Source organism: Drosophila novamexicana, unplaced genomic scaffold (assembly GCF_003285875.2).
Source record: "Drosophila novamexicana strain 15010-1031.04,08,12 unplaced genomic scaffold, DnovRS2.1 tig00000986-arrow-arrow-pilon, whole genome shotgun sequence".
Lineage (NCBI taxonomy): Eukaryota > Metazoa > Arthropoda > Insecta > Diptera > Drosophilidae > Drosophila > Drosophila novamexicana.
Genome location: NW_020824835.1, coordinates 246,455 through 266,066, shown reverse-complemented (window position 1 = coordinate 266,066; position 19,612 = coordinate 246,455). Strand labels below are relative to the sequence as shown.

Below are 19,612 nucleotides of genomic sequence, written 5' to 3'. Positions count from 1 at the left end.
TGATTGGTTTCATAAATACTTTAAATAGTCAGCTTAATGCTGTGGTGCTTTGAACTTACGCTATATAACAATTGTATATAATTTTATTTATTAAAAACAGCATTTCTGCACTGTTTGAAAATACATGTGTAGCAAATATTCTGAAAACAAGGTTGAAATGGGAGTGATACGGTATTTTTTCACTTGAGTTTACAATTGCTTAGGTACAGTACTAATCGGAGGTATTACATAGATGATTGCTTGTACATGTCATGTGTATAAGAATTGGTTAATGACAAGTCTGTCGAACAGTTCGAACAATTGAAGGTTGAGATATGATCGTATTTCTTTTGGTTTCACAGGTGGGTCGTTGGAAATTACATATAAGTTTTTGTTACTCGATATTCAAAACAATAACTAATTAATGATTAAAAAGTTTTTTTAAAATTCATGTTGTTCATTTGGCTAAAAAATAATACGATTGCATCATGAATGATTGTTTGGCCTCTAGTTTTACAAATTTTAACATTTTCGTCGCGTTTCTCACGACTTGTTACTAAGTTAAGTAATTAATTTAAATATGCGTTGTGTTGAACTTAGTTACACTACTCAAAGCTGAACATTTTGGCGCCTGCCCTCGCGTGTAACAGTGTGTAGTTTGTCGATTACTCCTTTTTAGGGGACTCACTGTTCATAATGCTGAGGCGACGTATATTGGGCTTGTCATAGTCCTCCATTGAAATGCCTCGCGATAAGCGGCGCTCAAAGGAACCTGAGCTGGCAGTAGAAAAGGAGCGTCCGCGATCTACTCCGGGCATTACGATCGAAGTAAGCAAGCCTTGCCCCTTGCAAAATAGTAGTATAGATTGAGCTACCTTCGAGGGCTAACAATGAAACGTAGTGTTAGAATTTTTTGTCCATAACAAGAGCTTTTCCAAAATAGACTTACAGCATCAGCCAATACATCGCCAGCACGCTCAATTTTTAAGATGGTCACGCGTTCCTTTTCCACATCGCGATGCAATTTCTCCACCATGGAGGCATACGGGCTGAGCATGCCTGTTATTAATATAACATCAACTTTGCAGCCTTTGAGCGTAAGATCCTTGCGACTAGAAATGAAAATAATTAATCTGGATTGCGAAATCATTTTGCATTATTTTGATAACATACTTCATAAACGCCTTGACATAGAGGCCAACGTTCTTGCTATTTAGGGAGCGGTGCAAACGCTTTTGATATTCGGCCACTATTTTGTCCTTATCTGGGTTCTCGCCAACAATTTGCTATGTGTATAATTTGTTATGGTTGTGTTGTTTGTTGTGCAGTGTAAGTAAGCAGAACGTTTGCATTAGAAAAGATTTAACTTGGTGGCAACGCTACAACATTAAGCTGACAGCTACAAAACTGAAGCCATGCAAACTACAAAGCATGCAAACAAATATAAGAGTAGACTTAATTTAATCAAGTCAATTTTGGTTTTTCATTTTGGCCGATTTCTTGCTGGAGGGGTTTCTACGTACCGAGGTCTAAAAGAAAAATTATGAAAAAATAATAATAAAATAAATATTAATATACATGCTTTTCGAAGGAAGGACCTGTTCAAATTTGTGAATTGAAATATTTGGAGACTATTAAAAAGGGCGTTGCTTCAAATGGAGAGCTAAATAGAGCTGAAGGGACTTGTTTATTAGACTGTAAAACTGTTTACCTCCATGACCTGTAGTGCCAAGTAAAACAGTTCACAACATAAAATAGACAAAAAATAAGATAAAGTAAATACAACATAGCACTGAGAATAACCACACAGTACAGTCGGACACACACATACACACACGCATTCACACTTACAAGGTCACACCTATTAGAACAAGGTGGTAACTTGAATTGCGACTACTTACATGTCCAAATTTGTGATACATCAGAAAGCTCTCAGCCGAATGGGCAACCTCGTCGCTTTTCCAGCTAATGAACTGCAAATGCGAAAGGGCGTTACATGTATTAATTGCATACCAAAGCCCACACCCCCACCTTGTTCCTAAAGGACTGCAAAACACTTGCAGCACTGCCCGTGGCATTGATCAGAATAAGGCCCAGCGCACGACTGGGATGGGCGAGCCCGAAGCGGGCCAGCACATTTGCCCCAGCCCCCTCGCCCAAACCAATTACGTATTTCACGTGCAGATAATCCAGAACGGTAACCAAATCTTCGCCCAGTGCCTGCAGCGAAGGAAAGGGAAAGCCATCGGATAGTGCTTCGGCATTGTCCGCATGGCCGGGCACATCAACGTGTATGAAACATGAGCGCTCCTTAATTTCTGTCATGCATGGGCTGCTAACAAATTCCTGAAAAGAATTATCTGCCAAAAAATGCCGTATGGGTTATGTCAAAATGCTTGTAATTAGGATGAAACTTTGCTCTACATACGATTGCATCCCAAATCATGCACGGTAATAAATACAGCGCGTTTCTCCTGCTGCGACAAGTCGCCCTGAAAATTGAAAATTATAAATAATTGAATTAAATTACATTAATTAAATAGATTATTCTAGATAATTGCATTTTTATACCTGCACGATAACAGTCAAGTCGCCGCATTTTTCCGTGCTTATATTGTATTTCTGAAAAACCCAAAAAAAACATAAATAAACAATTATTTAAATATGCGCTGCGTTGTTAACGCATTAAGGCCATTTCCATTTAAAATGGGGAATGGGGATTAAAAGCGGGAAACTAAAAGGCAAATCATTTTCACGTTAGCATTTAAACAAACTCAAGCGTGAAAAATGACGGGCATGAAATGACCAAAAACTAGGAAGATTAGGTGTCTGCGAGCTGCTGAAGATTAAATACCCTAAATACGAATTAAATGGTAACAATAGGAATCGCCCATCCGATATTAACTCAAATATATCAAGCATTGTTTCTTCACTTTTTTCAATTAACAGAATCTATAATAAAATAAAGGCATTTGTTCTCGCAATCCAAATTATGATGATTATAGTGACGAGATTCTCTACTGAATGCGACACCTTTCAGATAGGGTATTAAAAGCGCTGGGGACTTATGCACAATACTTTGTATAGGCAAAATGACGCTGTGTGTTTGCTCCTGGGGTAATGGAAGTTTCCTGCTTAACGATGATGCCAAGTGCTAAATGTATGCGTAAAATTTCAATTCAGTTTAGAGCTAAGCGTTTTAAACTGAATTTTAAACAATTGCAAAAGTTGAGCGCGAATTTACTGCGCATTGAAGTAGGCTATGAAAGCTGTGCAGCTAGGCAAAATGAAAATTAACGAGCAAAATATGAGGTAGCTTAGGAAACTAACCTTTAACTGCGTTCAAATTAGTTTAATACTAATTAAAAAGTTTGAAATGAAATGTAATTGTGATGCAAATATGTTGTTGCCATAACTTCGCAATTTAACCTAACACTAATGGCTTTTAAATTCTTTTTAAGAAAAACCTTAAGCTAAAGTCAAATAAATCCACAATGCCTCCACAGAATACCAGACCGAGAATCCTTTACACACGAGCAAACACACACACACACACACACACACACAAAGCACTTATTGAGATTGAGCGAAACTATAAAAGTGTCAAAAGACCAGACCAAAGAGCAGTGCACCTACCACCCGCTTCTAGGGGCTCTTGGCGCACAATTTGCCTAAGCTCCTAATGTGCTCTAAAGTGTTTTTTTGAAAAGCCAGTAAATATATCTAGATAGCTAGGTAAACAAACAAGTAATATGTAAATGTGGCAGCGACTTTTAATAGCATTTCTATGCCGAACTATCGAGGGTCATCGGATAAAAATATATGAAAAAACTATACAAATAAGGGGTAAAGGTATGCAAAGAGCTGCAGTTCGTCCTGTTTGCCGCATGCAAATAAAAAGTTGCGTTTTTCAAATTAAAAACATAAATAAAACATGTAGATGCTGTCGCTTGGGGCTAGAGCCATGAATTTATATAACTTTTTCACCTCGAAGCCCATAAAAACACTGTCCGCCGAACATAAAGATAGACTCAGATGCAGGATAATGCAACTAGACGTTGACCAGCACTGTGCATTGTACATTATTCCAATGCCACGCCCTTAAGGCGTACAGCATTGCACAGCGATGGGAAGCTTTATAGCAGAGAGCTATGCAAACAAACAAAACAACGCAAATAATGGCGTTGACTATGGCGCTGGCTATGGCGGTGGAAATGGAATTGGACCTGGGAGTGACGTTGTTGAGGCCCGCAATGCTAACCGGGAATTATTGCTGAATAAACAACATGGAACTGCGCGCATTGTCGTCACAAATCAATTGCAGTAAATTGAGCGTTTGAAATATGAGAAACAATTGCTCAAAGCGCTTTGAAAAGTACATCAGTATATAATAGAGCTGATTGCTATGACAACTCATTCACGCATTTTGCTATAAAACAGAGCACACAGGGTTGCATTTGTAGAAAATGTGCAAGTTAATTAACTAGTACAAGCTGTTTGGTCTAAATGAAAGCTCTTAGAACATTGTAATCATCAATCGTGTAATCTCTATATATACAACTGTTTGTCCTGACTGACTGACTGATTGGTGATCAACGCACAGCCCAAAACCGTACGAGCTAGGAAGCAAAAATTTTCACTGAAGTTACCTTATGTGATAAAGATGGACGTTAAGACGGGGATTCGGGATATTCCACTCGCAAGTGTGGAAAAATCCCGAAAAACGTTTGTATAAAACTTTTTCGTTAACCATCCGATAGGCCTCACTCATTTAAAAAAAATTCATTTGAGCGGTGTTCCACACTTTTCGAAAAATCCATTCCTTCTTTGTGGTGGAAATTCATTTCCAGTGATCTACATAGAAAATCATTTGAGACGTGTTTCACATTTTTCGCAAAATCTAGAGTCCTTCGGTGGAAAGTGCATTTTAAAGATTTGTTTGGTGAGTTTTAAGTTTTGTCCGATTCGCATCAAATTTATTTTTAAAGCTCTACATAAGAATATAATGAATATTTGTTTCAGCGATTTGGAAAATTCCACTCGCAAAAGTGGTAAATTAGCGGAAAACGTTTGTATGAAAGAAGTTTGTTTACCGTCCGATCAGTTTAAAAAACCTTTTTAAAGCATTTTGAGAACATTGATTTTATAACATGCGTGCCACGGGCAAGGCCGGGCTGTAAGGATATAATAAACATGCATACAATACAAATTTTGGTGCTTTTAATCTTTTGGGCGAATCATTGTATATTATATATTTAAACTAAAAAATACCTAGCTGTTTGTTATTATATAACATACATCGATGCATCTGGTGGCAAAATGAACAAACTGCTGTTTAAAAGCAAGAACTTTTTTGTCTAAGGCAATTGCCAATTGGTAATTACTAAGTAATTTTCAGTCAACCGATCAAGAACAACAAGCAAACGCAGTTTGCTATAGAGCATTAAGTTCAAATAGCAGACAGCAGACAAAACACAACCATCCACCGCGTAATGCCATAAGAAGTGTTTATCAATAATGAAATTGGCAATAAATTGCACCGCAGAGCTGATGTACGAGCATCTGCCGCCTGACTGACTGCACTTCACGACCTGTCAATGCTCAACCGCTTCATCCTCTTACCACCCCTAAACACCTTCACGTGACGCAGTCAAGATGACGTCACGTGTTATCGTTGAGGTTGGCACATTGGATGGATGATGGATGTTGCGGTTATCGAGAGACTGTCGCACACAGAAAAAACGGAGAGCTATGCTCCCTTGACCGCACATGTCGTATACGTAATGCAAAAAAACCGTTTTGACCATGCAACACTTGATGGGGTGTCTTTCGACTTTTTATTTTCGTGTGGCGTTCTCTGTTAAGCTGCGATTGTAAATGGCAATCGTTCACTTGTACTTTTGTATGTTGCCTTGGGCGTTTGGTTCTTATTGCTTCTCCCACCTGAATATTTTCATCAATCAATTACTAAGCAAGTAAGAGGTTCTAGTTGGGAGTTCCCGACTAGCGGATACCCTGAACCCTCTTATTCCAAGACCAAATGCAGATCGCATGCGTTTGTAGTAATAAAGGTAAATTAAAAAAAACGGCACTACTTGCCGCCGTCTGTACTCAACAGCCACACCAGCCAAAAAAAAAAAACATTGTTTCCTCGGTAGGGCTTGAACTCGCGACAGATTACACCAATTGACACCGCCTCTACTCAACAGCCACACTAATAATTAAGTCGTAATGAGAAAAGAATTAAAATAGCAGCACAGGAAACAAAAGCAATTGCAATGCTTTTGATAGAATTCGAAGCAGACGCGCATGAATGTGTGTGTGCACATGCATACAGAAATTCTAGGAATTTGCGCTAGCTGCCGAAAATACGTGTTTCTTAACCGATCTTAGTGAAATTTTCTAAAGTATATCTTATTGTACCATAGAATATTTGTGTACTCTTAAAAGTAAATTGAATGAAACTAGCAGCTTAAATTGGTGGGCAACACAAGTTGGGGTCTTAATTTAATTTATAGCTATGAGGTAGTAACGGAAAGGTGGCGAAAAGTATAAGATGAAAGATACTTGATATATATATATACTATTTTAAAACAAACCTATGGCTAGATCGACTCGACTGTTGATGCTGATCAAGAATATATATACTTTATGGGGTCGAAAATGCTCTCTTCTGCCTGTGACATACATTTGCACAAACACATTTGACCCATTTTCAATGGTTTCAGGGAATAAAAAGGCACTTGGCTGAGTCGTTTGATTTATATTTCTTTTAGCTTAATAAGTATTGGTTTGTTTGCTGTGCTAAAAAAAATGCAAAAACTTGTTAACGTTTATGTTTATTGCTGTAGGGTGCGCATTTTAATTGACTTCTCAATGGTTCAATTTTAAAGGAATTTTTTCCATTGCATTTGTGCATCTGTCAATTGAAATACACAAGTTTTTTACAATTTGTTTTGACGTGAACTCGCTTAATTGGCATACGCTTCATTAAGTACTGAAGGAACTGCTAATTGGGGTCTGCCGCGCATTAGGCGTAGGTGTGGGAAAGCCTTGAGCCCGAAGCACTGGCAAAAATGTAATTTATAATCAGATATAAGTTTTCACAATTACAGTTGCGTTCAAAGGACATTGAAATTTCAGAGGTAAGGAAATATTATTACTGAGCACTGTGATACATAAATTAAAAACCAATTAACAATATAAAAGAATAGTTGGCAAATTGTCTTTGTATAAAAAATTCGTATTTGGAACCAAATATTTAGAAATTTTGTTGTAATTTTGCTCGATTAATTATTGTAATTAATTTTCTCAGATAAATAAATGGTAAGTGGTCAGATCTGGCCGATTTCTTGCAGTTATCGAATCGCTCTTAATGCAACGTTTGCCGCAAATCTCAGCCCATAAATGGGCTGCTGTCTAATCAAGGATGCCAGTTAAATAAAAAACCTGACCACGTTGTCGGCTCCCATGTCATGAGCACTAAGCTCGAGCTATTCGATTATGACATTTGAATGGGCTCACCATGGACATGGTGGGCGCTTGTAATGATGCAGAATCACGGCTGAGATGTTGGCCTCTGGTCCTGCAATATGAGTAAAAGCGCAGCCAGGCAGGAAACAGGCTATGAGAAAGTAAAAGAAAAACTGGCAACGTCAGCGATTTCAGAAAACCGCAAAAAAACGTAAATATGCCAGTCAGGGACCGAGCAGCATTGCCAGTCGCTACCAAGAGGCGAGGCAGCAGCAACATCAACAGCAACAGCAACAGGAACGAGGTCAATGAGTTGACACGTATTCACAACACACATGCAGCTGGAACCTTCAGCTGGTGCTGTAGGGCAATGGCTCAACTATGTACGAAGCCCGTCTCACAATGCCCACAGCCATATCGCATAAGCAAGTGATACAGTTTTATGCATGTTTGCCAGGCATTCAAGCTTCGTAACAGCAACAAAAGGCGACGTTTAGTGGTTCAACATAAAATATACCTATGTGTGTGTGAGGCTATGAAATATGTATGAATATGCTGCATGTTGTTGTGTGTTGACAGCCGGCCAAAAAAAGGAATCCCCATGAAAACAAGCGAACCAAAAAACCGAACTCGAAACTTTTTGAACATGAAAATGCAATTGGTATTATATACATATATATAAAGATATATACAGAGAGAGATTTGTATGTCTATATAGACATTTAGAACCTTCATATATTGTTATTTTGCATGCTGCATAACCAAGTTGTTTACCTTGACCAAAAAGTATGCAACGAAATTTTACTTATACGTTCTTGAAATGCAAATTTATAAGCTCTGAAACTTTATGCTGGCTATGAAAAGTGACAGTAAAAGTTGTTGATTTCCTGATAGACTTGATAGCAAATAGATGTTGTTAGGCAAATAGCTTGAGTGCTTTTATATATATATATATATAAAAAAGAGGTGCGGAAATCGAAAAAGAAACAGTGGTTAGTTAGTAGCTGCTCTAGCGTCTTTCGTTGCAGTTCTTGTTTCTGCCAAGAGCACTTCTTGCAACTGCTGCAATTCAACTGAAAGCTGAGCTAACTTACTCTGAAGTGTTCTACAAAGCATGGTCGCTGACAGCGGGCGGAACACTTAAACGCAAAAGTTTATCTAACAAAGTGCTTGTTACTCAGTTTCAACCGCTTCTTCAGGATCCCTTTACAAATCCAGGCCAATCAGCGTTTTCTTTGCCTAACTCAATCGCTGGGCTTACAGTGAGTTACATTTGTTGCATTCATAACTTACACATCGAATCGCTCTTTCTCTCTCTTTCTTACATGCTCTTTCTCTTTCTCCAACTCACTCCTCGCTCAGCAAACAAATGCTGTTTGTTTATGGCTAACAACAAAGTTTGTTCGCCTTTGTCCACTTCATCATGACCAAAATGTATTCAGGCGTAAATGGATTTTCGGTTCATAACCACATTCACAGGCACTTGCACACATATATTCATACAAACACACACATACACGTTCCAACACACGCACACAACTATACACTTGTACACGGAGATACACTTCAGCGTTCGTTGATATCCCAAAGCGTTTACCACATCCGGCTTAATAAAACAAGTTATAATACTCCAGACCCTATGACCGAGAAGAAAATACCCTGTAGCCCGTTATAAGGCAGCAAAACGGCGGTAAAATGGCAGAGAGAGTAGCTAGTTGATAATCAGTAGATAGTTGATAGCAATTCTCGAAAGCTTCTGAAATAGGTAAAAACCAATGGCAAATGGCATTCTTAACTTCGGACGAAGCCTAGCTTTATAATATCCTTATCTATCTCAGTGTAGGGTATCATAAAAAGCAGTTCGACCTTTCACATCAGAAATAATACATTCTTTTATAGTATGTTTGGTTAAGTGCTGTCATGTGTCGCCTGCCAATTCACCCATATCCAACCGGATGTATATGTTTGCCATCAAATTGATGTTACAATTTTGATATGGCTGAGAGCATCGCGTAAATACCTGAACGCCTCTAAGGCATATAAAATCCAAATTGAATAATTGGCATATATGTTGTTATATTCGTTATTCTCTTTTTGGGGTTTCAATTTGTAAAATATGCATGCTGTTTTATTGATTATATATATGCAAAATTTACAGCCGTTTCGCGTTTATTTTTTTCCATTGGAAACCATTGCGAATACATTTATTTTAATTAATATTTAAGTAGCTGACATTGCGTAGCATATTTAAAATGCAGACATTGCTAATTGACCTGCAAATTCAATAGGAGTTCAATAGGTGTAAATAAACAATATGCAACATTAAATAGTTGAAAATTAATCGACATTAATATCCAATATTACATAATTACTCCCAGGTGTGTGCTATGTAGCACATAACATCAGCTTTTAGTATACACAAAAGGATACACTTTATCAACTGGTAAATAATAGTTAGCATGTACTGAAATGAGATACTGTTATTGCCATGCACAAGTAACTTCATAAATAAGCAGAACTGTCAAGGGATAAAAGTACTACAAGAAAGCAATCAATTTAGGCTTGAACAAATTTAGCCAACTACGTGACTTACAAGAGAGCCCTTAAAATACAGAGAAATGTCCTCTTATGCACTGGAGAGCATTTGATTTTGAACTTTGCAATATTCCTTTTAATGCATTTTAATACATTTTATACATACAGGAGAGTTTGTTTAAGCCATGTTTCTCTTACATATCTGAAGAGGATATTTAATTTCTTTGTTTAATTTAAAGCCCATTGAATCTGACCGCAAAGAGAATATATTTTCTTGAGTGGTATCAAGAGTCGATACGGTTATATCCGTCAGTTCTTCTGTCTATTATTTCTAAAGCTTTTTCACAACTTCTTTCGTTTATCGATGGCTCACCAATTGTTAGTTTTCTTGTCAACTTCGGACTAATACATCAGACTATTATATAGGAGCTAAACTCCTATTTGAAGATTTATAGAATTTATAGATTGCCGAAATTGTACTTTTATATAAAAGTACTGTTTAGCTTAGAATAGAATTAATCGTAGGGTTTCAATTGTTCTATTGCTTTCAATTATAGTCAAAGCTGTTAAAGCTCTGTTTTTAATATTTTTAAACAGTTTAGGACCACAAACATTTTGAAATTCTCTAACAGTCATTTGTATTGGCTTTTGGCCCTGCACAAATTGGGTTTCTACTTAGTTAAACATAACTTGAATAATCAAACATTAACATTCTTTGCTTGTGAATCACTTCCAGATCACTTAACTGCCATTTGGTACGTAGAATAAGCATCACTTTTTTTCTGACATCCATTAACTTTAACTTAAACGTCGGAGCCATAATTTCCATTAACTGTCGCTGCCTAGCTGCCCATTATGGGAAGCGAATAGAATGAGCGAAAATGAGCTGCTAATTGGAAATTATCCTTCTACTGCTATCCCGTGGAGATGTTAAATCCTATTAGAAATTATGGCGAATTCTATTTAAGGCAGCACGCAAAGTTGAGTCCCACGTCAATGCCTTATATATTTATATGCCTCGACACGCGCATTAGGCAGTTGAGAGTACGAATCTTTTCAATGAATTCGTTCACTGCGTATTAAAAGTCTTAAGGAAAAGTTCGTGAGATATACAGGCAAAATAAAATGCGGACTCCGAAAGCCTTGGCCCAACAAATTGAGGCAAAGTTTAGAAGCTGCATTAGGTAAGTTTTTTTTTATTTTTTTTACAAGCGTAGGTCTGCCGTAAAACCCGCCAATTTAAGGTCATTTAAGTTTTGTAAGCAGGCACAGGCAGTCAGTCTGTAAGCAGTAGGGAATTAATGAAAAGCTGTTTGCTTTATGCGGCGTATGAGCAACGTTGCCTTGCAAATTTTGACACTTTGCCAATGGCAAAGTTAGGCAAGCTTTAAAAGAAAATATGCACGATGCTGTCGCAAATGCCGCACTGAAATATGTGGAAGTTTGTGCGCGGCAGCTATTAAGGAGCAGCTGGACCTCGAAGGCGTTTAATGCCACGCGGCGTATGTGTAAGGTTTATTGGCAGGACAACTCAATTGCCGCTAAATGAAATGAAAAATGTATTAAAAATGCAATTAAAACAGGAATTCTAGATGAAATAATAATCAATACAAGCTACAAATAAAACAACAACAAAACAAAAATAAATATAGGGCTTGAGGCGAACAAATAAGGGCTAAGAAATTGCTTTATGTTCACATCTTTGCGCTTTCTTGGCAAACAAAACTATTTGTACACGTTTATATAACTTATATAACACACAAGCACACACAGACAGAAAGGCGTGGCATTTTTTACTCTGTTTGCCAATTTGATGTAATGAAAGTTTATTTAATGCACAGGGCCATAAACTTGCCCAACCGATGCTCCACAAACAATATAAAAGCCAGTCGAACAAGTGAAAGAGCTGAACGGTGGATGTGGACTCATAAGGGGGAGAAGGTTTTGCGTTTTGCTCTATCGTTATTGCAGAAAAAAGAGAGAAAAAAAATTTCCTGCCAATTCTGCGTGTAATATGTTGACTTACACAGAAACCAAAAGGTTAGAGAGATCACCTTTTGGTTTCTGTGTAAGTCAACATATTACACGCAGAATTGGCAGGAAATTTTTTTTCTCTCTTTTTTCTGCAATAACGATACGCATATAAATGGAAGATATTTCATTATGTATGTGTATGTGAGTGTATGTTTGCGTGTGCATATGCATGTATGTATATGCGTCGACCCATTTAGTAACCCACGGCGCTGTGCACATTTTCCACGAATTGCACAAATAACAAATGAAAATTGCTTTTACTGCAAATAAATGACCCTATAGATGCCCTGTAAACTTACAAAATATGTATATGTAAAACAGAGGCTAGTTAGATTCATTCTTTTATAAGTAGAAGGTATATAGATATATCGGGCGATTGCTGTAATCTTCGGCTGTAGTTTTTCATGTTTTATGCCCAACAAAACTCATAACTGAACCTAAATTAATTTGGAAACTGAATTAAATTGAGCATTCCAAAAGATTATCATAATGTTAATCAAATAAACTTTAACACAACAAACAAGTAAGCTTAACGCATAAAAAAAATACTTAAGGGTCAAAGCGGATTTTTTCTTAATTAAATTTTGCATTGTTGGCTAAGAACAAAAGAGTCAAAGTCAGCATTAAAATAAAACAACAGCTCGGTGAAATGAGAAGACAAAAAAAAAAAATAAACGAAATCTCACGAAATTGGAGCTTGCAGAGGAAAATTCGTAGCATGTTATTGTCTGACGCAAACGGATATAAGTTGGGTTGTCAGCATATTCGGAATTGAAATTGAATGCGTGCGCAGAAGCCACGGGGCATGCAACATTTGCGGTTGGTTAAACCAACGGAAAAAAACCTTGCATACTTTCTCTCTGCTGATTCAGTTAAACACAAGCCAAGCCACACAATACAAGGCGACATGGAAGAGTAAGATTTATATTTAACTGAACATACATTGAATACGGTTTGCATCATATGCGAGAGATTTAAGCTAAAGATAACACTAAAGCTGCCAATCAACTAGAACAGTCTTGAAGCTTCAACGATAAAATTAACTTAATTTAATTGAATTAGTCTCTATTTATAAAACTGTCTGTCTTATCTGACTGATTGGTGATCAACACAAGGCCCAAAGCGTAAGGCTAGAAAGCAGAAATTCTTGCTACAGTTAACGTATTTGAAGGAGGTGCACGACAAGGCAGAGTTTCGGAAAATTAATTCCTCCTTGGAATAAATGTTGATTAAAGATTTGATGGCTGAAGTTTTGCACTCAAATTCGTCTTCAAATTCGTATTTCACACTTTAATATAGTATTTTATAAAGACTCTGATAAAAATTGGGGACCAAAACCGCCGAAAGCCAACAGGCTTTAATATAAATAAATTTCTCGAGTGTCTTTCGGCTAATTTTTGAGAGATTTGGAAAGCAACCGTCTCAGAAAACCATGTCAGAAAATTTAAGCACCAGCCGTACGAGAAAATTAGAATGGCATTAGAAAAATATGACAATGAAACAAATGAAACAACATAAATTTGTGTTTTGCTTAATTACCCAGTACAGTGTAGCTGACTTACAACAATTATGGCAGAACGTTATTAAGAAACTTAATAAACGACTTGCAACGGTCGTTGGCAATTTAAGGACCTCAATTTATTTGGCCTGCCAGATGCCAACGCAAATGGCACGTAAAATGACTGCGTTAACGGTAATGGTCGCACAACATACACAATCACACACCCTTACACAACACATATACATAACAGTTACAGTTATAAGCCCACATACACAGACACAAACACACCTACTCAGTGACAAATATGCAATTTTTATAAGTCACACGGCAAAAAGTATGCTGTGCCCTTTGAGGCCAACCTGACAGCAACCAAACAACATATTCCAAAGCGCCAACACAAACACAAACACATACACAAACAGCGTCCAAGGTCACATGACTTGAGCGGACTTATGCCTGCTTTTGTGTGACGCTGCAGTTGATACGCCTGCCTAAGGCCTTTGCTTAGAGTTGGGCAACACAAATACGCGTCAGGACGTGTCAGGTGCACTCAAAGTCACGATGCTTTTGCGATATGCATTGCATGACGGCTGAGAAACTGCTTATGGCAGTGGAGATGGAATCGCTAACACAAAATTTAACACACACACACACACTCAAGCAGCTCAAGCCGCTCAAGAATTGCGCATTTAAGTGAGCAGGCAACAGCAAATGTGGCAAGTGTTTGTGCGTCATCAACCATGCGATTCGAGCTCGGGCGGAGCATAGCAGCACACTGGCTAAACTTACGCTAATCTTCTCCGCCGAACCAGATGCGGCGCCACGATGCTGCGGTGTAACCGGCTTAGACATGGCCAAGTTAAATTCACAACGCAATTTTCGAACACGAACCAAACGGTTAACACACAAACGTTTTCGATTTTGCGAGTATCAGGCGCACAGACGCACTTGGCACAGTATTCGCAAATGGGCACACTTTTGCAGTTGGTTCTCTGGTTGTAGCTTCTCTTGCTAGCAGCTTATTTCGTATTTCGATTTCAACGTTTCGAGCGTTCGACGACGACTGCTGCTGCTGCTGCCGCCTGGTCTTATCAGAGCTGCGTAGATGCGATGTTGCCGCCGGAAATGGCACGAAGCGACGACGCAGACACGAAGCCTCAAAACGATGGTGACGAAGCGGCTAGCAAAACAAAATGCCGAGAAGTGCTATTGTAATGGTAGTTGTCGTTATAGTGGTGGGTTTGCGACTTTGTGTGAGTGTGTGTGTATGTGTATGTGTGTGTGTGTGTGAGTGAGTGTAGTGGTAATGGCGCTGCGTCCCTTGTGCCTGAGCAAGATGTTGCGACGCAAAAAAAAGCATTAAATTTTTCTGTGCGGGGGCGTCAGAATGTTGCCGTAGGGCACTCAGTTGGGCAGGTGTTGGGCTATGCCAAGTTGCCAGATTGTTAATGGAATTTGTTAGTTTAAAATTTTAACAAGAAGTACAAGAAGTACAACGCACAAGTTCTTAATAGTTATAAGTATGTATGGTGTGCACAAATTGCGGCAAAAAAAACTTTAAATGAAATCTCAATCCTTCTTCAGCAAAGGTTACGATTTAAACATGTTTTAAAAATAGATTTTTGTTGTCACCATACAAAAAATAAATCAATTTGTTTAAATACTGACATTTATATTTAGCTGTGATAAATAATCACAGTTAAATAATTGGAATATATAAACTAAAGAAACTTCGCGCTGAATATAGAAAAGCTCAGCAACAAGAAAATTCATCGGAATTTTGTACAACAACGCTGCTTCGAAAATGTATGTTCATTTAATCCCTTACAATTCAATTTGCGCTTCAGTATCATCAATTTTCATTTTCAATTGCTTTTTTTAGTTTAGCTGTCTGGCAACGCTGTGCCACCCACGCGAAATCCCAGAACACAGTGCAAAACTTCGTTGCCTACTTGTGAGCGCCCAGTTGCTTGCACCCACGCATTGTCTTTTACTGTATGCATGTGTGTGTGTGTGTGTGTGTGTATGTGAACTTGTGGCGGTTTTTTTTACAAAATATTCCTTTTGTTTTAGTTTTCGCGCTTAGATGCATTGTTTTTGCCGACTCTTCCAGGAGGCGGCCGCTATTGTTGTTGCTCTTGTGCGTTCTAAGCGTCTTTTTGTTTTGATGCGCTAATTTGCCAGCTCGCAGAAAATATAATGCGCGACTGCCATTGCCATTCGTTTATCCAGCAAGAAGCTAAGACCACCCTTATGCCACTTCCCACAAAAATCGTATAAAATATGCGCATTTAGAATTTACGTGGCGTAGGTCAAGCCGGCAAATGGCAGCTCCTAACCCAAATTGCTGCCTGTCACATCAGACAACAATGCCCGTCGAATTCAAGAGTGCATTTCGCTAAAAATGCATAGGATAAAAAATAAAACTGAACAACTATTATCATATGCATTTTAAATACATAGAAAGGAAAAAACAGAAAAATATAAAGAAACAATGCTGCTCGGCATTAATGATGATGTTGATAATGATGAACTGAATACGAATGTGAGCGTGAATGTGAATGCTGCTCACGTTCAACTACGAATATCACGGTTGTCAATGAGCATGGCCATAAGTCTGATGAGTTTTTTTTCCCACTGACACAGCACAAAAATTCGTTGTCAACGCTGAAAAATTCAAGGCTGAATAAAAAATGCGACACACTCGTATATCCAGGGGTTGTGTGATACAAAAATTCAAATTACGACACAAAACTTTAATATGGCTTAGGCAGGAAAACTTTGCCTGTATAGAATTTAGAACATTGCAGATAAACATGGCCTATGCGATATTACAGATTATTGGAATTAACTTAAGGCAAATAGAAAATTCACATGGTCCTCGAATAAACTGAAGTTTGCTGGAATTTGACATGAGTGAAAACACGTTCTACTTTTTTTTTCTTGCCCAACAAACATGTATTCAATTTGGCACCCAAAGGACACAGCGCATACAGCATATTTAAGACCGGCTCTCAAATGTGTGGCATATGCGAATACCGCGGTAGTAAGCCCACGCGGGGCATACGCTACGTTAAACAAATTTGACCTAGCTTAAGATAATAATATGGAAGTGATTTTTACATTTAATCAGATGAATTTGCTCGAATTTAGCAAATTTCGGAAATAGCCTTCTTATTTAGAAAACCCATTTAAGGATCATTGTCCTACCCTTACCCACAGGAAGTCAAATTCATTAACTGATACTCGGCATCTTGCTTTTTAAAAGAATAATATATAAGAATATAATATTTAAGAACTTAAATTCTAGCTGAATAAAGACACCCGGGAGTTTTAATTGGAGATGATCAAATTTATAGTGTTATTGTTACAGCCCATGCTCTTATTCGATTTTTTTGTATAATTATACAAATTATAATTGGAGGTTTTGGTAATTGACTTGTATATTTTATAGTAGAGGCCCCAGACATAGGTTTACCACGTATAAATAATATACGATTTATTGTCAATTTAATCTACAACTTTTCGATATTTTCTCTATCAGATTTTACTATTGCACTTGAGTCAATCAACCGAGACGCAATCACAATCTCATTTAACTTAACCTGTTTATTTTTGTTGTTGATTGTTTGGCTTAGCACTTCTGTATTATCTTGCACTTATTTTTATAGCTATTCAAAAAGTACAGATAATGCCACGCCCCCGTTGACTCAGCTGGCTGTCGTTGGCAAGTGGCTTACGGGCTTTCAATTGTCTTTCGGCTTTTGCGCCTGAAAGTATGCTCAACACAGCACTTGGAAACTTTATGCCGTTGTTGCTTTGACTTATTGTCACGCCCCCGACGCCCCACACCCAACGCTTAAGTAACGCGTCTTTTCTATGTATTTTGTTTTCCAGCCTGTGCATATAAGTCGCCTTCTTCTCTTTGTTATTGTTGTTTTTGTTGTAGTTCTGGTTGTTTATTTGTTTTGCGCACCTGCCTAGGTAATTGTAGCTGACATTGTCGCTGTTGCTTTGTTGCTGTTAATGTATTGTTAACGTTTGTGCAGCGACTGTTGTTGTGGTTGAGCTTTCACTTTTATATACCCTATGCCCATTAAAAAGGGGTTAAAATGGGGTATATCAAATTGTCCAATAATAAAGCGTTTGAAATATATAGTTTATTCATGATCAGTCTGGCTATCTAGTTTAATAAATGCCTCGAACTCAAAAGCTACGACAGCTTAAAGGAACTTCATAATATAGCACATGTATCAAAGGTGTTCCTCCCACTTTCTAACAAAAAGATTTCTGATTTTTGGCGTTACATAAAAATTTGCATATTATTTATTATTTTAAAAATTGTATAAGGAACAGACTGTGAATGTATGTAGAGAAGAAGCTAGAATGGTTGTATCTCATAGTCGAGCTTTATTTATTTTATTTATTTATTTCTTTGTCTCGCATTGTGCGTAATTACACACCTTCAGCTACCCTCTGCTACTAACCACTTTCGTTTATTTCTCTAATTAAATTCAAATTAAGACATAACATTTGCGCTTTAACCGTTATCCGCTTGTATTTTCCATAGCCCATATAAATGCTGTGGAAATAATTTCAAAATAAAAACGCGGCGTATGCGCAATGAGCTCTTTAATCCTCTAACTCATTCACACATTTTTATATGATTTAAATTCTGTCAGAAACATAAGTTGAACGCCAACCCATCTAGAAAAAACATTTTCTATGACATTATTAAAAACAAAAATTATAAATGTCGAGATATATTAAATTGCAAACAAGGCTACACAAATATTGTGTGACATAATAATGTAGATTGCATAATCTGTCAATAAATGAATTAGGTACTATAGGAGAATTAATTAACCGTAATTGAATAACGGTACAAGCATGTATACATAACCTTTATTCGTTATGTATTTTGTTTTATAGATTTGCACATTTTCTTGAATTATTTATCTGAGCTTATTTTCAATCATATTGAATTATTTTCATATCAAATTGCTCGTGGCTCTTCTTAGGTACCTTTAAGTTAAATAAGTAGTAATATAAATTTACTCAAAATACCAGTCTAGATAGACAACCTTAATATTCTATCAAAAATAACGGCAGACACTTTAAAATTGAGACGCTCGATATGTTGGGCGAAAATTGAATGAGTTTTAAACGTGAGCCCGGGACAAATTCAAGTGCTTGGCTTTCAAAAGCGGTATTACTTATAAACAAACACACAAATTCTCATACACACACTGAAACACACAGACAAAGCACACAGCATAAAAAAAGAGGACACTTTAAGCCCCAATGGCAATACAAACACACGTGTCAGGACAACGAAGGATACCAGCAAAAAGAGCAGGAAAATTCAAGTACAAACTCTGGCACTTTGCTCAAAATATTTTCGGCAGGCCATCAAGTTACGAGCTTTGTGTATAGCCCCACCCCTCTCTCTACCACTGTTTTCCTCTATCTATCTCTCTCTCTTTCTCTCTCTCTCTCTCTCTCTCCCTCTCCTGCTCTCTGAGTCTTCTTGGCCCGCTGCCAAATTCATTGGCACGATGAATTCACGCGATGTTTACGCACGCATTTATTTATGTTGCACTTTATTAGCTTTTTATCGTTCATTTATTTTGCTTTCTGTTTTTTGTTTTTTCGTTCTCTGTTCTTTGTTTTGCTTGCGTGCCGCACTGCCGCACTCTACGCAATTGCCTTTATTTGCGTTGCTATTTTCGATAAGACAAATATGCCAGTCCGATAAAGACATACACGTCGTTCCATGCTAAGAGGGGAAGCCCCGTTCGTATAAAACTGAGCCGTGCTAATGCGAACTGATTGATACATTTTACTTTATAATTATACAACTCCTCTCTCGACGATTGCTGGTTTTTTTTTATTATTTAGTTCTGTAGTCTTAACCGATGGAAATATTCAATTAAATCACTTTCTAAATTGTTTTTTGTTTTCTATGATCTGAAACTTTAAATGGAAAAAATATCTAATGTCTATATCTGACAGACGAGTAGAACTTCAATTCCCATATTTTTGTATTATACTTATATACTGTAGATTGGTACTGTACATAACATTTTT

At 37.5% G+C, this 19,612-nt stretch overlaps 1 protein-coding gene across 6 annotated transcripts in view; it reads right to left on the bottom strand.

Annotated features, from left to right (window-relative positions):
• The window catches only part of LOC115765785 (exocyst complex component 4), a 29,112-nt gene that overhangs the window by 4,870 nt on the left and 4,630 nt on the right, over positions 1 to 19,612 (bottom strand). For 4 of the 6 annotated variants that reach the window (XM_030709459.1, XM_030709463.1, XM_030709465.1 and 1 more), the window contains exons 3-10: positions 2,551 to 2,601; positions 2,408 to 2,471; positions 2,011 to 2,339; positions 1,881 to 1,952; positions 1,691 to 1,699; positions 1,153 to 1,265; positions 929 to 1,091; positions 668 to 863 (exon numbers count right to left, since the gene is read on the bottom strand). In XM_030709459.1, the coding sequence (XP_030565319.1) occupies positions 668 to 863; positions 929 to 1,091; positions 1,153 to 1,265; positions 1,691 to 1,699; positions 1,881 to 1,952; positions 2,011 to 2,339; positions 2,408 to 2,471; positions 2,551 to 2,601 (997 nt within the window). Of the gene's footprint in view, positions 1 to 667; positions 864 to 928; positions 1,092 to 1,152; positions 1,266 to 1,502; positions 1,509 to 1,690; positions 1,700 to 1,880; positions 1,953 to 2,010; positions 2,340 to 2,407; positions 2,472 to 2,550; positions 2,602 to 14,311; positions 14,566 to 19,612 lie in introns of those variants that run through there. The other 2 variants (XM_030709464.1, XM_030709462.1) reach the window with 2 other exon arrangements.